General features: G+C 51.5%; 1 protein-coding gene across 2 annotated transcripts in view; it reads left to right on the top strand.

Annotated features, from left to right (window-relative positions):
* PLBD2 (phospholipase B domain containing 2) overlaps positions 1-17,856 on the top strand; it is a 28,198-nt gene extending 10,342 nt beyond the window's left edge. Inside the window, exons 2-12 of one of the 2 annotated variants that reach the window (XM_082640946.1) lie at positions 760-853; positions 2,947-3,105; positions 4,882-4,982; positions 5,202-5,416; positions 11,131-11,228; positions 14,067-14,227; positions 14,812-14,907; positions 15,168-15,239; positions 15,895-16,047; positions 16,650-16,812; positions 16,916-17,856. In XM_082640946.1, the coding sequence (XP_082497072.1) occupies positions 760-853; positions 2,947-3,105; positions 4,882-4,982; positions 5,202-5,416; positions 11,131-11,228; positions 14,067-14,227; positions 14,812-14,907; positions 15,168-15,239; positions 15,895-16,047; positions 16,650-16,812; positions 16,916-17,083 (1,480 nt within the window). In that variant the 3' untranslated portion in view covers positions 17,084-17,856. Of the gene's footprint in view, positions 1-759; positions 854-2,946; positions 3,106-4,881; positions 4,983-5,201; positions 5,417-11,130; positions 11,229-14,066; positions 14,228-14,811; positions 14,908-15,167; positions 15,240-15,891; positions 16,048-16,649; positions 16,813-16,915 lie in introns of both variants that reach the window. The other variant, XM_082640945.1, reaches the window with a different exon arrangement.
* Positions 17,857-20,588: the final 2,732 nt, after the last annotated feature.

The raw sequence follows: 20,588 nt of genomic DNA, 5'->3' as shown, positions 1-20,588 counted from the left end.
TCAGCAACACGTGTCTCTCATATTCTTGGGACCAGTGAGCTGGCCGGGCATGTTTTTCTCGTGGCCATAGCAGGGACACAAGTGGAAACACGGGAGGCCCTTTGAAGGCTAATCTCATAACTGAGACAAGTCACTTCTACCGCATTCCATCGGCCAGAGCAAGTCATATGACATGACTGAGCCCAAATCAAGGGGACAGGGAAGGACATTTGGCCAGTGGTGGGAGGGATGTAAAGCCACACAGCAAAAGGCATGGACGTGGGGGGAAGAGGCTGCGATGCCGTCTACCACAGCAGGTACGTAACTCTGTGCTTGAACTCCCTCCCCTTCTGTACGATGGAGACGGTAACGGTGCCTGCCTTGCAGGACTGTGGGATTGTCATGAGGACTAGTACATGAGTTAATAGATACGGAAGTGACTAGAACAGTGCCTGGCTCAGAAGAAACCCTCAGTAGATATTAGCTGGTATTATCGTGGGGGAGGGGCGGAGAATGAAGGTTAGTACAGCCCTGGGGGAGGCTGTTTGTCAGTATCTATTAAAATTAAAAATGCATGTGTCCTTTGACCTAGCAGTTCCTCTTTTAGGGATTTAGCCTGACACGTGCACAGAGACAGACCGACAGACATTCATGTGAATGGCAGTTCGTCACTGCGTTGTTTTCTATGGTTTAAAACTGCAGACAGGTGCATGCCGAGCTGAGGGCCCGTTTCACGCTCGCCCCCTCGCTGACCAAGTGTCCCCTCTCCTACCCCTGCAGGTGGGCCTTTCTGGAGCTGCACACGAACGGCCACTACAATGATAGTCTGCAGGCCTACGCAGCGGGCGTGGTGGAGGCTGCCGTGTCCGAGGAGGTAAGGGCCAAATGCGGGACCCCGGGGTTTCCCCCGCCCATCAAGTGTGTTCCCCAGGGAGCTTTGGAGGGTTCTGAGATGTGTGTAGAGGGGGCTCTCCCACCCCCAGCCTTCCATCTAGTTGGGGAGAAAAGGCTCACATGTATTTGTTAAAAATTTATGCTGGGTGCTATTTGATGCATATAAAAAATACACAACACATTCCAAGTTACGAAGCTTAGTAATAAAATGAACGCCCAAACTAAACCCTGGAACGTTACTAAAACCATTGAAGCCCCCTCTCGACTCCGTTTCCCTGCCTCTCCTACCCCAGAGACACCCGCCACACTACTTGTGGTGGCTGTCATTCCCTTTCATTCATTCATTCATTTATATCGAGATAGAATTCACATGCCATAAAATTCACCATTTTATAATGTACAGTTCAGTGGTTTTTAGTATATTCATAAGGTTGGACAACCACTACCACTATCTAATTCCATAACATTCTCATCACCCCAGAGAGAAACCCCATACCTGTTAGCAGTCACCTCCCTTTTTCCCCACTCCACCCAGCCCCCGGCAGCCGCTAATCTACTTTCTGTCTCTACGGATTTGCTTATTCTGAACAGTTCCTATGAAAGGAGTCATCCAGTATGTGGTCTTCTGTGGCTGGCTTCTTTAACTTGTTTCCAGGGTTCCTCCATGTTTTAGTGTATGTTAGGATGTTATTCCTTTTTATGGCCGAATAATATTGCATTGTAGCGATAGACTATTTTATTTATCCTTTCATCAGTGGGTGGACGTTTGAGTTATTTCCACTCCCTTCCTTTGGTTAGACTAGTTTTACTACATGTGATGAAACCTTAAACAACATATTATTTTGCTTTACCTGCTTTTGGGCTTTTTAAAAGTGATAATCACAGATTTCAGAAGGCAGACCGCATCAGGAGTGGGTGAGGCCGTGGTGGGCTGGCCATGCTCCCACACTGTGCGTGAAGGTGTGACACCCACGTTGGAATGTAGTTTGGCGTTCACTTGTAGAGTTGAATACACACATGCCTTAGGACCCAGGGGCCCCACTCCTTAGGTGTGTACTTAAGGGGTTCAAAGCAGCCCCGAGGCAAACACGCTCAAACGCCACCGGTAGATGCACGGGTAACCGGACTGCAGTAGTATCACACAGTGCAGGATCACAGAGCAGTGAAAATGAACGAGCAGGGTGGGTGGGTGTGAGATGCATGGTGGTGAGAAGGACAGAGCACGTCCCAGGAGACGGTGTACAGTGTGACAGCGTTTAATAAACTCCCTCTCCTCATTCTGACATCCAGCTGCAGTTTGAGATGCCCTCCTGGGACCTCGATGTCTGGGGAGGTGTCAGACACTGGGTCAGGCCACGCTGTTTTGGGTGCTTGGTGGTACTGGAGACAAGATTCCATCTCTCAAGGGCCCCGTAGCCTGAGCCAGGAACACTGAGGCAAGGCCCGAAGTGGTTCTCACGTGAGGAACCCCAGACACACGTGCCAGGGGCTTTGCCCACGTTACCTCTCTGAGCTTGCACACCAGCCCCCGAGGGAGGCTCTCCGTCTGTTGTGGTGACGGGGACGATGGGCTCATATGGTCTTTCACCCCCCAGCAGGCTGGCCCAGCTTGTTCATGTGACATCGGGGCGAGGAGGTGGGGAAGGCCTCTTGAGGGCTGGTGGAAGTGGCACAGGATTCTCTAGCCAGGTTCACTGCTGGGTCCTCAGTGCTCAGGACAGGACATAGTAGGTGCTCAAAAAAAAAAAAAAAGGTAGTCGAGTGACCGAATACCTGTATAGATGGGGGGGCGGTCCCCAGTAACAGAGGAGGCGTCATCTAGGACAGACTGTGAGTGCTGACGGCTTTCAGAGGAGGGAGGCATCCAGAGGCACTGGGCCCTGGTGGGGGTGAGAGCCGGCTGGGTGAGAGAAGCCAGCGTGGGCAGAGGTGCGGAGGTGTCCTCACCAGGGCTCCTCGACTCTTTGGAGACCTGGATCGGAGTGAGGACTCTGAGCCCAAGTGGGGGCCGGTGGGGTCCTCAGGGGAGAGCGCAGCCTTGCTGCCCCGCCCCCGTCCCCGCCCACCCTACAGCTCATCTATATGCACTGGATGAACACGGTGGTGAATTACTGCGGCCCCTTCGAGTATGAAGTCAGTTACTGCGAGAGGCTCAAGAAGTTCCTGGAGGCCAACCTGGAGTGGATGCAGAAGGAGATGGAGTTGAACAATGGCTCTGCTTACTGGCACCAGGTGGGCATGGCCCCCACGCTCAGAGGGCTGGGGCAGCCCTGGGGACCTGCTACCACTGCGGCGGCTACTGTTCCAGCTGGCCAACCTGTCTGTCCCCTGCTGCTCTTCGCCAGCCCTTTCTCCCTCCCTCCCTCATCCATCCACCCATCTCCCTCCCCATCCTCCCATCCATCTACTCATCCATCCACAGATCCATCCAGTCTTCCCTCCCTCCCTCCCTCCATGTCCATCCTTCCCTTTCTCCCTCCCATCCATCCGTCTATCCATCCACCCACCCATCCCTGCATCCATCTACCCGTTCATTCATCCATCTGTTCATCCATCCATCTATTCTTCCATCCATCCATCCATGTAGTTTTTCAGCACATTTGTCCACCCACCCACAAGTCTATCCATCTTTCACTCTCTTCTTCCCATTTATTCATCTGTCACCAACCTGCCCATCTTAGCCTAGTTGTCAGATATTCTATCCACCCGCCTTGTTGATAGACCCCATTTGGTTGCCTGTCTCTCTCTCTGTTCATCATCTACCTGTCTGTCCATCTACCCTCCTATCCACCTGCCTAGCCATCTTTCTGACGGACCACATTCCCTGCTTCATTTCACCTCTTCCTTCTGGCCAGAGCCTAGGCACCTCTCAGTCTGTCCATCTGTTGGTGCATCCCCTCTGCTGTGTCGCTGCTGGTCGTACATCTCGCCAGGGGCTGCCCAGTTCTCCAGGGTGATGCCCATACTCCTTAATGTGGCCTCAACACCCCCCTGCACCCTCTCCCTCCCCAGCCTCATCTACTGACCTTCTCAATCTGTGCTCCAGCCTCCCTGGCCTCCTCCCAGTTCCTTGAACAAGATGTTACCTTTTCACTCAGGGCTTTAAAATGTGCTGTTCCTTCTGCCTGGAACACTTTTCCTTCTCCCCCTCTGCCTGGCTCACCCCCACCCTTCCTCACCTCCACGTCCCCTCCCTGCACTTCTTCGTAACCCTCTTGTGAGGCATTCAGATTCTGTCTTCAACTGGACTTGGGCCCCATGAGGACAAGGCAAGGACCACATCTGCCTTGTCCACTGTGGTATCCCCAGTACCTAGCACAGGGGCTGGCACATAGTAGGCGCTTTATAAGTGAAGGTTTGTTGAGTATTTACAGATGAAGGAGTGAATCCATCTGGTCCCGTCCATCTACTTCAGCACCTGCCTGAACATCTGTCCTTCTCTTCACCCTCTTGTCCATCTAGATGATTGCCTTGCTCTCTGTCCTTCTCTCGTTTAACTCAGTAGCCATCATCCATCCATCCGTCCATCTGTCCTTTTGTCTATCCATCTTACGGATGCTTGCTAAGTGCCTGGTGCATGCCCAGCACAGGCCAAGGCCCGGTGGGGGACACAGTGATATACTCCATGGTTACAGAACAATGACAGTGACAGTGGGGAGAAGTCAGCCACATGAGACGAGTGCGCTGAGCCAGCGGCACAGCCAGTAAACCTCAGAACAGGGAGCAGTCGACAGTGGGCCAGGGCAGGCTGGGAGGCTTCCTGGAGGAGGTGGATTTGAGTGGGGTGATTTGGGGTTGCCACAGGATGGAGACATATAGTTAAGTGATGGCAGGAGGGTGCTTGGCATGGAGGGGTGGGTGGTGGTTAAGCGGGGGGTCAGGGTTGGCTGGAGCCTGGAGGGTGCATCTAAGCCTCCCTTGCTGGAGCCCCTCCCATTGCAGAAGGCATGAGCCTGGGGGAGAGGCCTCACCCTCCCTCTGCCCCCTGCCCCCTCCTCCTCCCTCTAGGTGCGGCTGACCCTCCTGCAGCTGAAAGGCCTAGAGGACAGCTATGAAGGCAGTGTGACCTTTCCAACTGGGAAGTTCACCATCAAACCCTTGGGGTTCCTGTAAGTGCCACCCCCAGAGTGGACAGGGCAGGGGAAAGTGCCACACACCTTATAGTCAGACAGACCTGGGTTCCAATACCAGCCCTGCCACTTCCTGGCTACATGGCCTCGGACCGGTCGCCCAACCTCCCAGTGCCTCAGCTTTCTCTTCTGTGAAATGGGTATGTAATGGCACTCCCAGCAGGCGTGGTAACCCTCCGGCACTCTGACCCTCCTCAGCCTGTTGCAGATCTCTGGGGACCTCGAAGACTTAGAGCTGGCCCTGAATAAGACCAAGACCAAGCGTGCTATGGGCTCTGGCTCCTGCTCTGCCCTCATCAAGCTGCTGCCTGGCCAGAGTGACCTCCTGGTCGCCCACAACACCTGGCACTCCTACCAGTACATGCTGCGCATCATGAAAAAGTACTGGTTCCAGTTCAGAGAAGGGCCCCAAGGTGGGTAGATGTGGGTGGGTGTGTGTGTGAGCATGTATGTGGGTACACAGTGGGCATAGTACTGGGAGGTGTGGGCCTCAGCCCCGTATACACTGGGGTCACCATAAGCCCACTCTAAGAGTTCATGTTATTTTTAACATGTTTATTTCCTTTTAATTTTTAAGAGTTCATGTTATTTTTAACATGTTTATTTCCTTTTAATTTTTATCTCACAAGGCGTATCAGTAAGCTACTGCTGTGTAACAAATCACCCCAAATTTAAAACAACAAAGGTTTAAAACATAGCCATTTATTTTTGCTCACATGTCCATGGGTCTGCTGGGTGGTTTTGTTATTCTGGGACAAGCCTGCTGATTGTGGCCGGCCTCACTGATGCTTCTGTAGTCAGGTGGGGTGAGCTGGCTGACCTAGGATGGCCTCGTCTGCACATCTAGGGGTTGGCTGTCAGCTGGGATGATGTGACAGCTGGGCTACGTGGTCTTTCATCCTCCCACAGGCTAGCTCAGGCTTGTTCATGTGACATCTGGGCAGGCAAGTGTGGAAGGCCTCTCGAAGGCTGATTGAAACTGGCACAGCATTCTGTTGCTCAAAGCAAGTCAAGTGACCCATGCAGATTCAAGAAGTGGGGAAATAGACCCGACCATGTGATATAAGGAACTGCAGAGTCACATTGCAGATGACGTGGATACAAGTATGGGGAGAGTTACAGCCATTTTTGCAAACAGCTACACAGGAATGGATGAATACGTTCTTCCTGTCAAATGTGAAAACCTTGCCACTAAGGCCCAAGTGCCAGATAGTGTGCCCGTCATTCCTGGCCCCAGTGTTAAGTCTAGAGGTAGCCACTGCCAAATGTTTGCAGTGCCTCCTTGGCCAAACTTAAAAAAATTAATGTTGCCAGGAGGTGGCGAGAGGGTGGGGAAACGTATACCCTCATTCAGTGCTAACGGGAGTGGGAGCTGGCATGGCCACTTTGAAGAGGAGCCCAGCTGGCGTCTAACAAAATTTAAAATCTGTCTCGCCTGTGATCCAGCAACCCTCTGGCTCAGATCTGTCCCTGGAGAAACATTTCTATTTCTGCAAGGGGATTGTGTGCGTGGCTGTCAGCTGCATTAGTGGTTTGGAAACAACCTAATGCCCATTAACTTAAATTTAAACTTCTAAATTGACATTTGTACAGAAAAGTGTGCACATCATAAGTGTACAGCTGGAATTTTTGCACGTTGAACACACACCTGTGTGTGTAGCATCCAGACAGAGGAACAACATTCCCAGCCCCCAGAAGCTTCCTTCCTGTCCCTTTCCAGGCACTGTCCCCAGCCCGTAGTGACTTCTCACAGCCTGGATTCGGTTTGATAGATTTGGAATGTTTTGCGAATGGAATCATGCAGCATGGGCTTGTTGGCATCTGGCTTCTCTCACTCAGTGTAACGTCTGTGAGTTTCATCCACGTTGTCCTCTGTAGCTGCAGATCTGTCGTTCCCATGGCTGTGTATCCACTATCGTCTTAATACCTGAAAAACCTACATAAGTCATACACGTATGTTATAGAAAATTGGAAAATGCGGCAAAACACACATACACACAATGAAAGTCACTGGAACACCCCACATCCCACAAGAGGTCATTTCTGCAAACACTTGGTTATGTTTTTTCAGACTTTTAAAAAACGTACCTCACTTTTCCATTTGTTTTAACTTATCAATATTTTTATTATACTATTTATATGTAAATACATCCTCACTGTCACAGATTCCAGCAATAGAGATGACGAAATACATCTCCCTTGATACCTTCGTCCCAAATTCCAGATCTCTCCTAAGAGGAAAGCACTGATGCCATTTTGGTTTGGATCTATCTAGATTTGGGGGGTACATTTATATGTGTGTATATATGGAACTTTAAAAAATTAATAGACTTTATTGCTTAGAAAAATTTTACATGGACATAAATTGAGTAGACAGTACAGAGCGTTCCCATATATCTCCCTTCCCACTTTCCCCTGTTACTAGCTTCCTGCATTAGTGTGGTTCATTTGTTACAATTGATGAACCAATATTGATACATTATTGTCAACTGAAGTCCATGGTTTACATTTGAATTCACTCTTTGTAGAGTTTTATGGATTTTTGATGAACGCTCAATGACATGTATCCACCATTACAGTATTCTACAGAATAGTTGCACAGCCCTAAAAAGTTTGCTTTCTGGGTTTTTAAAAAAAACATAAATGAGATCATGCTATATAGGTTGTTTGCCACTTGTTCCTCTTGCTCCACAGCCGGCCTTGGAGAGCTTTTGATATTGCCATGTTCGGTCCACCTTTTAACAGCTGGACGTTGAATTTTTTTTTTTTTTTTTTTTTTTTTTTTGCGGTACGCGGGCCTCTCACTGTTGTGGCCTCTCCCGTTGCGAAGCACAGGCTCCGGGCGCGCAGGCTCCGGGCGCGCAGGCTCAGCGGCCATGGCTCACGGGCCCAGCCGCTCCGCGGCATGTGGGATCTTCCCGGACCGGGGCACGAACCCGTGTCCCCTGCATCAGCAGGCGGACTCCCAACCACTGCGCCACCAGGGAAGCCCTGGACGTTAAATTTTAATTAGTCCCCAGTTGAGGATATGGGCCATTTCCAGGTCTTTGCTCTTCCTTCCTTCCTTCCTCCCTCCCTCCCTCCCTCCCTCCCTCCCTTCCTTCTTTCTTTTTAAAAAATATTTATTTCTTTATTTGGCCGCACTGTGAGGCTCGTCCAGTGAGAGCAAGGAGTCCCAACCACTGGACTGCCAGGGAATTCCCAGGTCTTTGCTGTTTCAAACAGTACTATAGCAAGCAAGTGGGCCCCCAGATGTGTTTCCTGGTGGACACGCTGGGTTAAAAGATGAGTATAATTAAAATTTTAGTTTCTAGATAGATAACAGCCAAATTGCCTCAAAAAATGGTTGGGCCAATTTACACTTCCACCGCCATTCTGTGAATATGTTGTCTTTCCCCACAGCCTTGCTAGCACTGGGTTTTATGGTTCATTTCAAATTTTTTTGCCATTCTGCTGGGTGATAAATGATGTCCCGGACTAAGTTTGTTCTGTTTTTTTTTTTTTTTTTTTAACTCACCTTATTGATGGATAGCTTAAATACACATTTAGAGCATATAATTTGATGGGTTTGGACAAACATACGCAGTCATGTAAACACCATTCCGTAAAGATATAGAACATTTCCATCACCCTAGAAAGTTCCCTGTGACCTTTGCAGTTAGCCTCCACCCCTCTCCCCAGGCAACCGCTCTTCTGATTTCTTTCCCATGAGGTTAGATTTGCCTGTTCTAGAACTTCATATAAACCTGCACTGATTTTTTAAAATTTTCTAAGGGAATTCCCTGGCGGTCCAGTGGTTAGGACTCTGCACTTCCACTGCAGGGGGCACAGGTTTGATCCCTGGTCAGGGAACTAAGATCCTGCATGCCTCACAGTGCAGCCAAAAAAAAAAAGGTTTTTTTTCCTAGTTTATTTATTTATTTATTTATTTAATTGAGGTGAAGTTCACATAACAAAATTAACTATTTTAAAGTGAACAATTCAGTGGCATTTAGTACATTCACAGTGTTGTGCACCTGCCACCTCAGTCTAGTTCCAAAACGTTTTCATCACCGAGAGAGGAAACCCTGTACCCACTGAGTAATCACTCCCTTTTCCCCCTCCTCCCAGCCCCTGGCAACCACTAATCTACTTTCTGTCTCTGTAGATTTACCTGTTCTGGACATGCCATAAAAATGGAAACATACAATGGTGGTTTTCTTACGACTGGCTTCTTTCACTCAGCATCATAATTTCAAGGCTTCTCCATGTCGTAGCAGGTGTTAGCACTTCATTCCTTTTTCTGACTGCCTAATATTTTGCCGCATGGAGACACTACAGTTTGTTTATCCATCCATCTATGGATGGATATTTGTGTTATGTCTTTTTGTATTCTACACTAATTTTCAATAATTAAAACAAATTAATCAAGTCATCCATGTTCCCTGTAGGAAGTTAGAAGATAGAGCACAAAGAAGCAATAAAAATCACTTGTAACCCACCCTGCCACCAGCCCCTGAAAAACCACCATTGGTGTTGGTTGTTTTCCCTTCCAGTATCAGCTGTTCATTGATGACTTTGCCCTTTTTACTTTTTCTGTTCATTAGTTGTATAGAAGTAGCTCCTTTGGTCCATCCCCTCATCCCTAGTGGCCCTCATCCCCACCCCAGAACACTTTGTACCGAAAGTCCATCCCTTGACAAGTGCTGGTCTGGTTACGCAGTAACCTTGATTGTAGGCCTACTGGGTACCCACTGTTGTGCTAGAAACTACCTCCACGATCTCATAAATTAAATCTTTACAACTGCCCTGTGTGGGATGAAGGATTATTATTCCCAGTTTGCAGGTAAGGAAACTGAGGCTCAGAAAGGCTAAGTAACTCGACATAAATCAAACAGTTGATAAGGGCCTGAACCGGGACTCTGCCCAGGTCTCCTCCCCACAAAGCCTGTGTTCTCATATGATCCATCCATCTCACTTCCAGGAAATAAAATCTTGAGGAAGTGTCTGCACTCCTATATTCATTGCAATAATAGCTGAGATATGGGAACAACCTAAATGTCCATAGCCAGACAAATGGATAAAGAAAATGTACACGCACACACACACACACACACACACACAATGGAGTATTATTCAACAAAAAAGCAGGAAACCCTGCCCTTTGCGACAACATGGGTGAACCTGGAGGCTATTATGCTAAGTGAAATAAGTCAGAGAAAGACAAATACTGTATGATCTCACTTTCCTGTGGAATCTAAAAAAGTTGAACTCGAGGGACTTCCCTGGCGGTCTGGTGGTTAGGAGTCTGTGCTTTCACTGCTGTGGGCCTGGGTTCAGTCCCTGGTTGGAGAATTAAGATCCCGCAAGCTGCGTGGTACGGCCAAAAAAAAAAAAAGTTGAACTGATATAAGCAGAGAGTAGAATGGTGGTTGCAGGCGGCTGGGGGGGAGGGGGAAATGGGGAGATGCTGGTCAGAGAGTACCATCTCCCAGTTAGAAGACAAATGAATGCTGGAGTCTAAAGCACAGCATGGTGACTGTAGTTAACAACACCGTATTGTGTACTTGAAACTTGCCAAGAGAGTAGAACTTCAGTGTTCTCACCACACACACAGCAGAGGTAACCATGTGAAGTGATGGATGTGTAAATTAGCTTGACTGTGGCCATCCTTTCACAGTGTCTACGCCTATCCAGACATCACAGTGTGCACCTTAAACACAGACAATTTTTATTTGTCAATTATACCTCAGTAAAGCAGGGGATAAACCCTCCCCCCACCCCCAAAAAAACAAAGTCCGTGCTCTGAGACTTCTGGGTATTTGCTCTGTGAATTATCTTTTTCACAATAGGTTTTTGCAATTAAAAAAAAAAAAAGGAAAGCCAAAAAAAGGTACAGTAATCAAAACAATTATATATATATATATATATATGTATATATATATATTGCTACTAGCTTTTACACAAATGGCCTGGTTTGCTGACTCTCAGAAAGAATGGAGTAGGGGCTTCCTCTGAAGCCTGCTGTTCCACCTGGAGACTCCCAAGTCTTGCTGGGAGGGGGAGTGGGGTTCTCCGTATGCGCTTGTCTGACCAGGCCCCCTCCCCTGCCCACCCCCCCACCCCGGGCTCACTCTCCCGCCTGCAGAGCAATCTACCCGGGCTCCCGGCAACAGGGTGATCTTCTCATCCTACCCTGGTACCATTTTCTCCTGTGATGACTTCTACATCCTGGGCAGCGGGCTGGTGAGTCATCCTCTGGTGTCACTTTTCTCCCCGGGGCAGCTTCACACCCAGCAGCTTAGGCACAGCAGGGGGACGCAGACCCCCCATTCCCGCATCACCACCACCCCAGGGTCGAGGCCGTCCTCTACCAGGAAACGCTTGTAAAATGTCACTCCCCAGGTCACGCCCGGGCCTCCAGACCCTGCAGCTGGCCTGGGACTCTGTATTGTCCTGCAGCTCCTCAGAAATCCCTGGTTTGGGCCCTTTTGAAATATCCGTGGCCCCAGTGACCTCATTTTGTGTTTCTGTATTTAGGACAAGCCATCTCTCTCCCTACCATGACTCTGCTCTTTCTCCTTCCGCCTTCCCTTTTGCTTTCCACAAAACCCCCTCTAAACCTGGCTGGGTTTTCTGAATAAATGTTGTTTACAATGTGTTGTTTTTATCGGTTTTCCTGGCTGGGCTCCAAACTCATTTAGAAATCTGTTCCTGGCACCCTTCGAGGACACAGCAAGCTCTGTAGTCGCCAGGGTAACACTGCAGAGGAGAAAAAACATCACTTAAAAAAAGAAATCCTAGATGCAGAAGACGCCAATTCTGGGGAGGGGAGAGGAAGGGTCTCTTTTTCTTCTATTACTTTGTGAGAGGACCGTGGGATTTAGTTCCCTTAAATGTGGGAAGAAGCATGAAAGGGGCCAGGCAGTGGGTGAGGGGACCCCCTTGCTGCGGTCTGGGGTGGGGAAAGCAGGAGTGAAGCCTGGGGAAGGACAGTTGAAGTAGTTTCATCCAGTTACGAAACGTGTCCGGGAAGGAAATTTACCTTCCATCTGGGTGCTTAACTGTTTTTGTGCCACAGACTCCTTTGGCAGTCTGGGGAGCCGTGAACCCCTTCTCAGAATAATGCTTTTAAATGCACAAGCCAACATATATGGGATCATAAAGGAAACCAATTATATCGACATGCATTTATCGAAATATTATAAAAGTAAACTTTTAATGTAATATACAAGTATACCTCGTTTTATTGAACTTTGCAGATATTGCAGTTTTTACAAATTGAAGGTTTGTAACAACCCTGCATCGGGCAAGTCTGTCAGCACCATTTTTCTAACAACATTTGCTCATTTTGTGTCTCTGTGTCACACTCTGGTAATTCTCACAATATTTTAAGGTTTTCATTATTATTATATTCATTATGGTCATCTGTGATCAGTGATCTTTGATGTGACTATTATAATTGGTTTTTTGTTTTGTATTTTTTTTCTATTTTTAAATTAAGGTATGTACATTGGGTTTTAAGACATAATACTATTGCACACTTAATAGACTATAGTATAGTGGAATCGTAACTCTTATATGCACTGGGAAATCAAAAAATCCATGTGACTTGCTTTCTCGTGGTATTCACTTTATTGCAGCGGTCCGGAACAGAACCCGCGATATCTCTCGGGTCTGCCTGTATGTGCTGCTTTATTAGCATGTTAAATAAGAAACTCCAGGAACTTCCCTGGTGGTCCAGTGGTTAAGATTCCATGCTCCCAATGGAGGGGGCATGGGTTCGATCCCTGGTCGGGGAACTAAGATCCCTCATGCCACAAGATGTGGCCAAAAAAAAAAAAAAAAAGAAAGAAACTCCAGTTGCAGGTGGGCTACCTGCCATAATTTACAGGTATGAGGAGCGTAAACGATATCTTGAGATGTGTGCAATCCTGTCCTATGGTGGGAAAACATCTGTGATTTCTGTTGGTGACGATCTCAGGTACCGCTAATAACACTGTCATGTGTCACCTCATTAGCAGTGGAAGGAGATGCTGCATTTCGGTTTGACATTAGTGGAAATAAAGATGTAATGTTTCCCCACCCAAGTCTGCAGACTCCCTGAGCACTGCCCCAGGTTGAGAACAACCCCTGGCACAGAGAGAGGAAACTGCCCTCCAGGGCTTCTGAGGCCATGCGGGTCTGAATCCTGGCGATGACGTGGGACACTAGAGTGATGAGGAGGGTACAGTGTGCAGGGAGTAGAGAAGCTCTTCCTACCTGGGCATCGCTGTTGAGAGGCTTGCTTTGCAGATTCCTCTTTGAAACATCATATTTACGGCTCCTGCTATCTCTTAGTTGTTTTCCAGCTTCCTATAAAAAAGGAGGAAGCATGCTAATATCCTGCTGGAGGGGAGCAAGCCCCGATTTTTTTTTTTTTTTTACATCTTTATTGGAGTATAATTGCTTTACAATGGTGTGTTAGTTTCTGCTGTATAACAAAGTGACTCAGTTATACATATACATGTGTTCCCATATCTCTTGCCACGCCCCGATTTAAGAGTTGGAAGTCTGAGGGTCAAATCTTGGCCCATCCACGTAGCGGCCATGACCTTTTGGCAAGTCTTTTAGCTTCTCCAGGCCTCAGTTTACCGTTCAAGAAGAAGGGGGCTTAATAGCCGTGCTGTGTTTTCCCCCGGAGGGCTGTAAGAGTTCATGGAAGTTGTAATAGTCCACCAGGCTACCAAGCCCAAGCCTCCCAGCTTTCCCTGCGGAACTGCAGGGAAGGGGTAGAGATGGGATGCTCTCTCTCTGGGGAAAGAGTTGACCCACTTGGTAGGGGCAGTGGGTCCCGTAGGAGCAGCACCCTGGGCTCTCTTAGGGGCTGTTCCCCAGGGCAAAGGTGGATGCACGATCTTGACCCCCTCAATGCTCATCCAAAGAACTAGTGAGGAACATGCACCTAAGCCAGGACATGAAATTTTAAAAAACGAGTCAACAGATTTGAACCACGATTGATGCAGCGCTGCCACTTGGTGGCACCATGCCCCGGTTGTGAGTTAGGGGGCCCTTTCGTGCAGCGCCCCCTCGGCTCTCCCACAGGTGACCCTGGAGACCACCATCGGCAACCGGAACTCGGCCCTGTGGAAGTACGTGCAGCCCGAGGGCTGTGTGCTGGAGTGGATGCGAAATGTTGTGGCCAATCGCCTGGCCTTGGACGGGGACTCCTGGGCTGATATCTTCAAGAGGTTCAACAGTGGCACGTGAGTGGGCTTCTGGCACTGCAGCCAACCTCCCCGCTAATGCTCAGACCCTGGGAGACCTGATGTGGGGGGCCACACACCCCACACCCTCTGCAGAGTCCTCTCCTTGTTTTATACGTCGGGAAACTGAGGCACAGGGAAGGAAAGGATTTGCCCCCCTCTTGCAGGCTTCTCCACCCAGGGAAAGGCTCCCAGAGGAAGGACAGGAAGACACTTGGAACTTGAGAGCTCTGGGGACAGTGGAGAGGGTCATCCGAGGAGACGGACATGGGTGGATGGGGGCCCCATGAGCCAGAGACACGGGAACTGGATAGGGCAGGGTCTTAGAACATTGTGCAGAATTGACCTTTGTTCCAGTAAGCACTAGGGAGCCATAGACTCTTCTGGAGCAGGTAAGCAGCATGATGAGAGAAAAGTCTGAGGACGCCTGGTCAAGCTAAAGTGTCCGGGTGACGGTCGGATGGCCGGACGCACCCAGACCACCCCGGCCCCATGATTCCTGACTGTGTGTGGCCCTGGGGGCAGAGGGAGGCTGGGGCAGTGACCCCAGGGTCTGTTCAGCCCTCCTTCCTTGGGCACGGCAGGTACAACAACCAGTGGATGATCGTGGACTACAAGGCATTTGTCCCCGGCGGGCCCAGCCCTGGGAGAAGGGTGCTCACCATCCTGGAGCAGATCCCGTGAGTACCCGGAAAGGGGCAGGGCATTCCAGCAGAGGGAACTGCCAAGGCAGAGGCCTGCAGGCAGCTGAATCGTGTGCGGGAGGGGAAACCTCAGGAAGGCAATACTGGAGGAGAAGGCAGCCCCTGATTGGGGCTAAAGATTGGGGACATAATCTAGCTCCAGGCAATGGGGAGCCAGCGAGGGTCCTTGAGCAGGGCAGCGCCCACAGGAGCCCCCTTTCTCACCACTCCTGCCCCTTGTCCCTTCCCGGTTGCAGGGGCATGGTGGTGGTGGCCGACAGGACCTCGGAACTCTACCAGAAAACCTACTGGGCCAGCTACAATATCCCGTATGTCCCCCCTTCCTGGTATTCCCCACCCTTTGCTCAGCTCTCCGTGCTGGGGAGGGGTGCTTCCCAGGTGATTCTTTAGCTCCACAAAGAAACCCACCCTACCCCCTTTTTCTCCAGGAAAGCCCTGACGGTTTTAGGGTACAGTTGTGAGGTTGGCCTCCCAGTCTGCACCCACCCACCGCAGGGTGGTAGGGGGCGGCCTGGCTCAGGTGGCGACCCCTGCCGTGGCTCTCCAGCTGGAGCTGCTTTAACTGGGCTGGACAGCCAGCACCTCTTGACCCTCACTGTGCTTTACCTGGGTTATCCCCTTTGATCCGTACAGCCACCGTGCATGGTAGCCACTGCTCCTATTCCCATTTCACAGATGATGAAACTGAGGCCTTGAGAAAGTACCTAACTCTCCCAAGGTTCCATAGGTGGCCAACAGTGAAGTCAGGATTTGAACCCGTGCCTCTTGGACCCCAGAGCCCTAGCTTGGCCACCCCACCAAGCCACCCCGCAGCACAAACAAAAGACATGATTATTGCTATCCTGACTGTCAGGGTTGTTGCTGTTAATGTCGTGGCACGACAGCCCCCTTCACCTCCCTGGCCACGGTCACGGCCGGGTGAAGTCAGTGGGGGTCGTGAGTGACCATCCTCGTTCCCAGCAGGTCCTTTGAGTCTGTGTTCAACGCCAGTGGGCTTCCGGCCCTGGTGGCCCACTTTGGGGACTGGTTCTCCTACGACGGGAGCCCCCGGGCCCAGATCTTCCGGCGGAACCAGTCGCTGGTAAACGACCTGAACTCCATGATCCGGCTTATGAGGTGCGCGGGGGACCATGAGGCCAGAGTCATGTGGTGGGGCTTTGTTGTAACTCATTTCAACCTCCCAGCAAGCCCGGGGTTGGGGGGGTGGCAGGGGGGTGGTGCAACTGCGTAGCAGCCAGGACAGCAGGACCGAGGCAGCGCTCAGCTGAGCCCTGTTGCTGTCCTCATGTCATGGGCGAGGATGACGAACAGCTGTGGAGTGACCGCCCTGTGCCGGGCTCCGTGCTTGGGACTGGGAAACGGGCACAGAACGTGTCCCCCCTGTCCTTTGGGGGATGCAGAAATCCCTCTCGGACTCACACTGATGTGGACATGTAACTAGGACCGTCTGAGCTCCAGGAAATGCTATGAAGGGACAAAACGGGGTCTCTGGCCTGGCCTGGGATGGGGGCCCAGAGGGATTCCCCGAGGGAGGGATGGCAGAGCCTAGGCTGAGTGATGCCTGTGGAGTGACCAGCTGAAGGGGGAGGTGGTGGCTCCAGGCGGCGGGAGGGAGCCGGGCACATTGAAAGCAGGCGGCTGAGCTAGGGGCTGCCGCCAGCAGTCTGGCCTCCCTCGCTCCCCCGAATGACTGGTGTTTCCTATCTTTCTGCCTCCAGGTACAACGACTTCCTGCATGACCCCCTGTCATTGTGCAAAGCTTGCAACCCCAAGCCCAACGGGGAGAATGCCGTCTCAGCCCGCTCTGACCTCAACCCAGCCAATGGCTCCTACCCCTTCCAGGCCCTGCACCAGCGCTCCCATGGGGGCATCGACGTGAAGGTGCCGGGCCTGGGGCTGTGGATGGGGTCAAAGTTGGGGCGGGGAGCAGCAGAGCCTCCCAGGTTGGGACAACTCAACGACCTGCCCTCCCCTCTACCCCCAGGTGACCAGCACGGCACTGGCCAAGGCCTTGCGTCTCCTGGCAGCCAGCGGCCCCACGTGGGACCAGCTGCCCCCGTTCCAGTGGAGCACCTCGCCCTTCAGCAGCCTGCTGCACATGGGCCAGCCTGACCTCTGGAAGTTCTCACCCATCGAGGTCTGGTGGGACTGAGGCTCCATCTCTGCTCTGCTGACCCTAGCGGGGCCACCCGACTGGCTGCCACCCTGCCCTCCTGCCTGTCTCCCCGCCCCGGTCCCCCATGTGAGCGTTGCCCGCCCGCCACTGTGCCCAGGTTCACTCTCATCTGAGTGGCCTCGTGGGTGGGGAACGGAACCCGATGGGACCCAGGACTGACTCTGTCCCCCTAAGTGGGTGATGCCATCCCCGTCTCCCTCTGCCTCTCTGCGTCTCTCTCTCTCCCCCTGCTTTTCTCTCTCTTCCAGCCTTGGGCCCCCTCCTCAGGCTGCCCATTCCTGAGGGGGGGAGCCAGATCCTGGGACCAGGTTCCAGGGCCCCTAGTGGGGCCGGCAGGAGAGGCCTGTTCCAGTGCCTGATTCCCAGTGCTGTTCCTGCCGGCAGCTCTGGAGCTTCAGCCCCCGAGACCCGGGCGTTGCCTCTGGTTGGCATCTCTCCTCCCAGCTCCCGACCCCAGCCCGACTCTGCGCCATCCGGGAACTAGCTCCCCTGTTTCTCCTCCTGGACAGCTCCTTGAGGACAGGAACTTGAAACCAAACAAGAACCAAAGTCTCTGGCCACTTGTGGCTGGAAGGGCCTGAGTGTCCTCTCTCCGGGGGCATGCAAGCGTGTCAGCCCCCTGCTCCAGCCTCGGCCCGTGCCCGCCCCAAACCCAGGCCTGCCCCTGGCCTCAGGGCATTGCCCACAGGTCCCCTGCTACAGGAACCAAATCGCAGGCTGTGCCGCCATTAAAAAGAGAGGCCATGGCCCCCGTGCTGTGCTTCTTGGGGCAGTGGGGCAGGCTGGGTCGGCGCCCTGTCTCTTCTCAGGTTTGGGTTCTGACCATTCACCTATGCATCCTCCTCTGCATCCTTCTGTCTGTCCATCCGTACCTTCATTCACCTGCCAACCCACTCACCCCTTGTCCATCTTCACAGTCATCCGTCCGTCCATCCTTCCATTTTCCAATCATCCATCCGTCTGTCCGTCATCCAGATACTGGCCCATCTACCCGTTCATCCATCCATCCATATCTATCCGACCGTCCGTCTATCCATATGTTTATTGAACACCTACTTTGTTCTGGGTCCTGTTCTAGGGCTCTCTTAACCACCCAAGACCTTCCCAAATCCTACTGGGGGGTGGTGGCGGGGGGACAGATCAACACAACACAGTGTCCCTCCCCACCTGATCTTACCCAAAGCCTACAGTGGAGACTCGCACAATGCGATGTACTTAGGGAGAGGAAAGCACACAACCCGGGAGTCCGAGGCCTGGGTTCGAATCCTGTCTCCACCTCCTACTAGTTACGGGACTTAATCTCTCTGAGCCTCAGTTACCTCATCTGTAAAATAGGTATAACCATGTGAGCAGCATTTCCTCGCACATGTGTGTGCACATTTGGTGGGAGGAGGGTGAGGATTTGCTGCAAAGGTGGCTGTGACGTAGCCCACACGGGGCCTCACACACGCAACATTCATTCATTAGTGAGAATTTATAGAATGCTTAGAACATTCCAGCCACTGTTATAAGGTCCTGGGGATACCTCAGAACAACAGGTATCCCCCCCGCCAAAAAAATCCCTGCTCTTGTGACATTTACATTGGGGAGGTAGATAGTGAAAATAGACATACAGTGTGTAAGATGCTGGTAAATGCTCTGGAGAAACTAAAGCACAGTTGAGGGCTGGGGGTGGATTTGCTATTTCTTTTTCTTTTTTTTTTTTTTGGCCTCGCTGTGTGGCTTGTGGGATCTTAGTTCCCCGACCAGGGATCTAACCTGTGCCCCCTGCAGTGGAACCACAGAGCCCTAACCACTGGACCGCCAGGGAAGTTTGCTGTTTCTCACCATAGCTTTACAATTCTTGTTATCTGGGAATTGACAACTTGTGGTTCTAAAAATTAACTTTTCTGCCGGTACATTTCCCAGCTCCCTTAAGAGTGTTGTCTTTCCCAGGTCTCTTGAGCTCAGAACAGCCCTGTTAGGTGGGGTAGGCCGGGATGTTCACATGTGGTTAAAAGGTGAGGGTGCAGACTTGGAGAAGGGAAGTGATGTGCCTGAAATCTCAAGTCTTGGACCTTTCAGAACTAGGAGGGGGGCCCAGGTCTGCAGACTCTCCCATGGGACACAGCTCTCCCTCCCCATCTCCTTGTGATGGCGCAGGCCCCAGCAGAACAAGGGTCACCACCCCCCACCACTGTGCGCCAGCCACTGGATCTTCCCAACCACTCTTGAGGCTGAGGCTTTTATGAGACCCATGTGGCAGATGAGCAATCAGAGGCTCAGGCTGGTGGAACTCAAACAGGGCCACTCTGTAGGAAGGGGCAACTCTTGTCTCTTCCCTAGAATGATTCTGGTCCCTCTTTCAGCTTTTCAGGAGTTAAGGGTAAGTGTGAAGCTAAGGTGACTGAACAGAGAGTGGGGGGTCATGCAGATGGTCCCCCACTGGAGCTTCAGCTGATCCAGTAAAGGCAGGACCCACCTTTGCAGGGGCAGCCTGAAAGGCAGTTTCCCTCAGCACCTTTGCCCTGGGAGTTTCCCACAATCCTCAGCTTTAAGATGGCAGCCGCAGGCTCATCTGTGACTTCTGCCCTCCCCTGCAGGACAAGGGTCTGGCCAGCTGGTCGGCCCTGGCCCACAGCGGCTCCTCCTTTAGTGGGCAGAGATGTCTGCCTCCCTTTGGGGGTTTTGTGCCTGATTCAGGCGGGACAGTGGAAGCTGGAGACTCCTGTTCTGGGCAGGTTTCCCTGAACTGAATGCTGTTTTAGGCCCTGTCCCCCTGGGAACAATTCTGGGGCCAAGGGGCTGATGATTTCCCATCCCTGCCTGCCCTTTCCTGCTGTCCTCTCTCCTGGGTTTTTAAGGTACATGTGCTGTCCCTCCTGGCTGGAAATCAGCATGTAGGCCTGTTGCTGGGATGGGTTTTCCCTGAAATTTCACAGCACCTGCTCTTTGTCGAGGTGGGTGGGGGACTGCAAGCCCATGTGGATCTGTGTGGTATCTCGAAGGGTTAGGTTGGTTCTCAAACTTCACTTTGAACTTGGGGACCCACTAGTGTCCCAGGGGCTGCTATAGGTAGTACAGGGGTGTTCTTGAGTGGCCATGGGGGGCTCCCTTCAGGACCTCCAGGCAGCCCCGGCAGTTCCTCTTCTGTCTGGTTTATAGGCTGGCTTCAGTCATGTGCTGTCCTTGGAAGAGAGGGTTTGTGTTTGAGAGGGTTTGCTTGACGTTGACCAGAGATGGGTGTCCAGTGTCAGTTTACACACCCCCACGAACGGGGGGCTCACTACTCCGCTCCCAGTGGTTCTGTGATAAAATCATTCTGTCATCAGGAAGGACTTCCAATCAGAATGAGGTTGGACTCTTCTGCCTCCACTGGCGGCCCACATCCCATCCCAAACCCCTCGTGTCCAGCACAGCTCCCCGTCACCTGCTCCCTGCCATGCAAGGATGCCCCCTCCCGGCTCACAAGCCCAGCAGGAGTTGGGATCCTGGCCTCCAA

Source organism: Mesoplodon mirus (assembly GCF_964341445.2).
Source record: "Mesoplodon mirus genome assembly, chromosome: 13".
NCBI classification, from domain to species: Eukaryota; Metazoa; Chordata; class Mammalia; order Artiodactyla; family Ziphiidae; genus Mesoplodon; species Mesoplodon mirus.
Note: the sequence above shows the minus strand (reverse complement) of the source record. Positions and strands in the feature narration are given on the sequence as shown.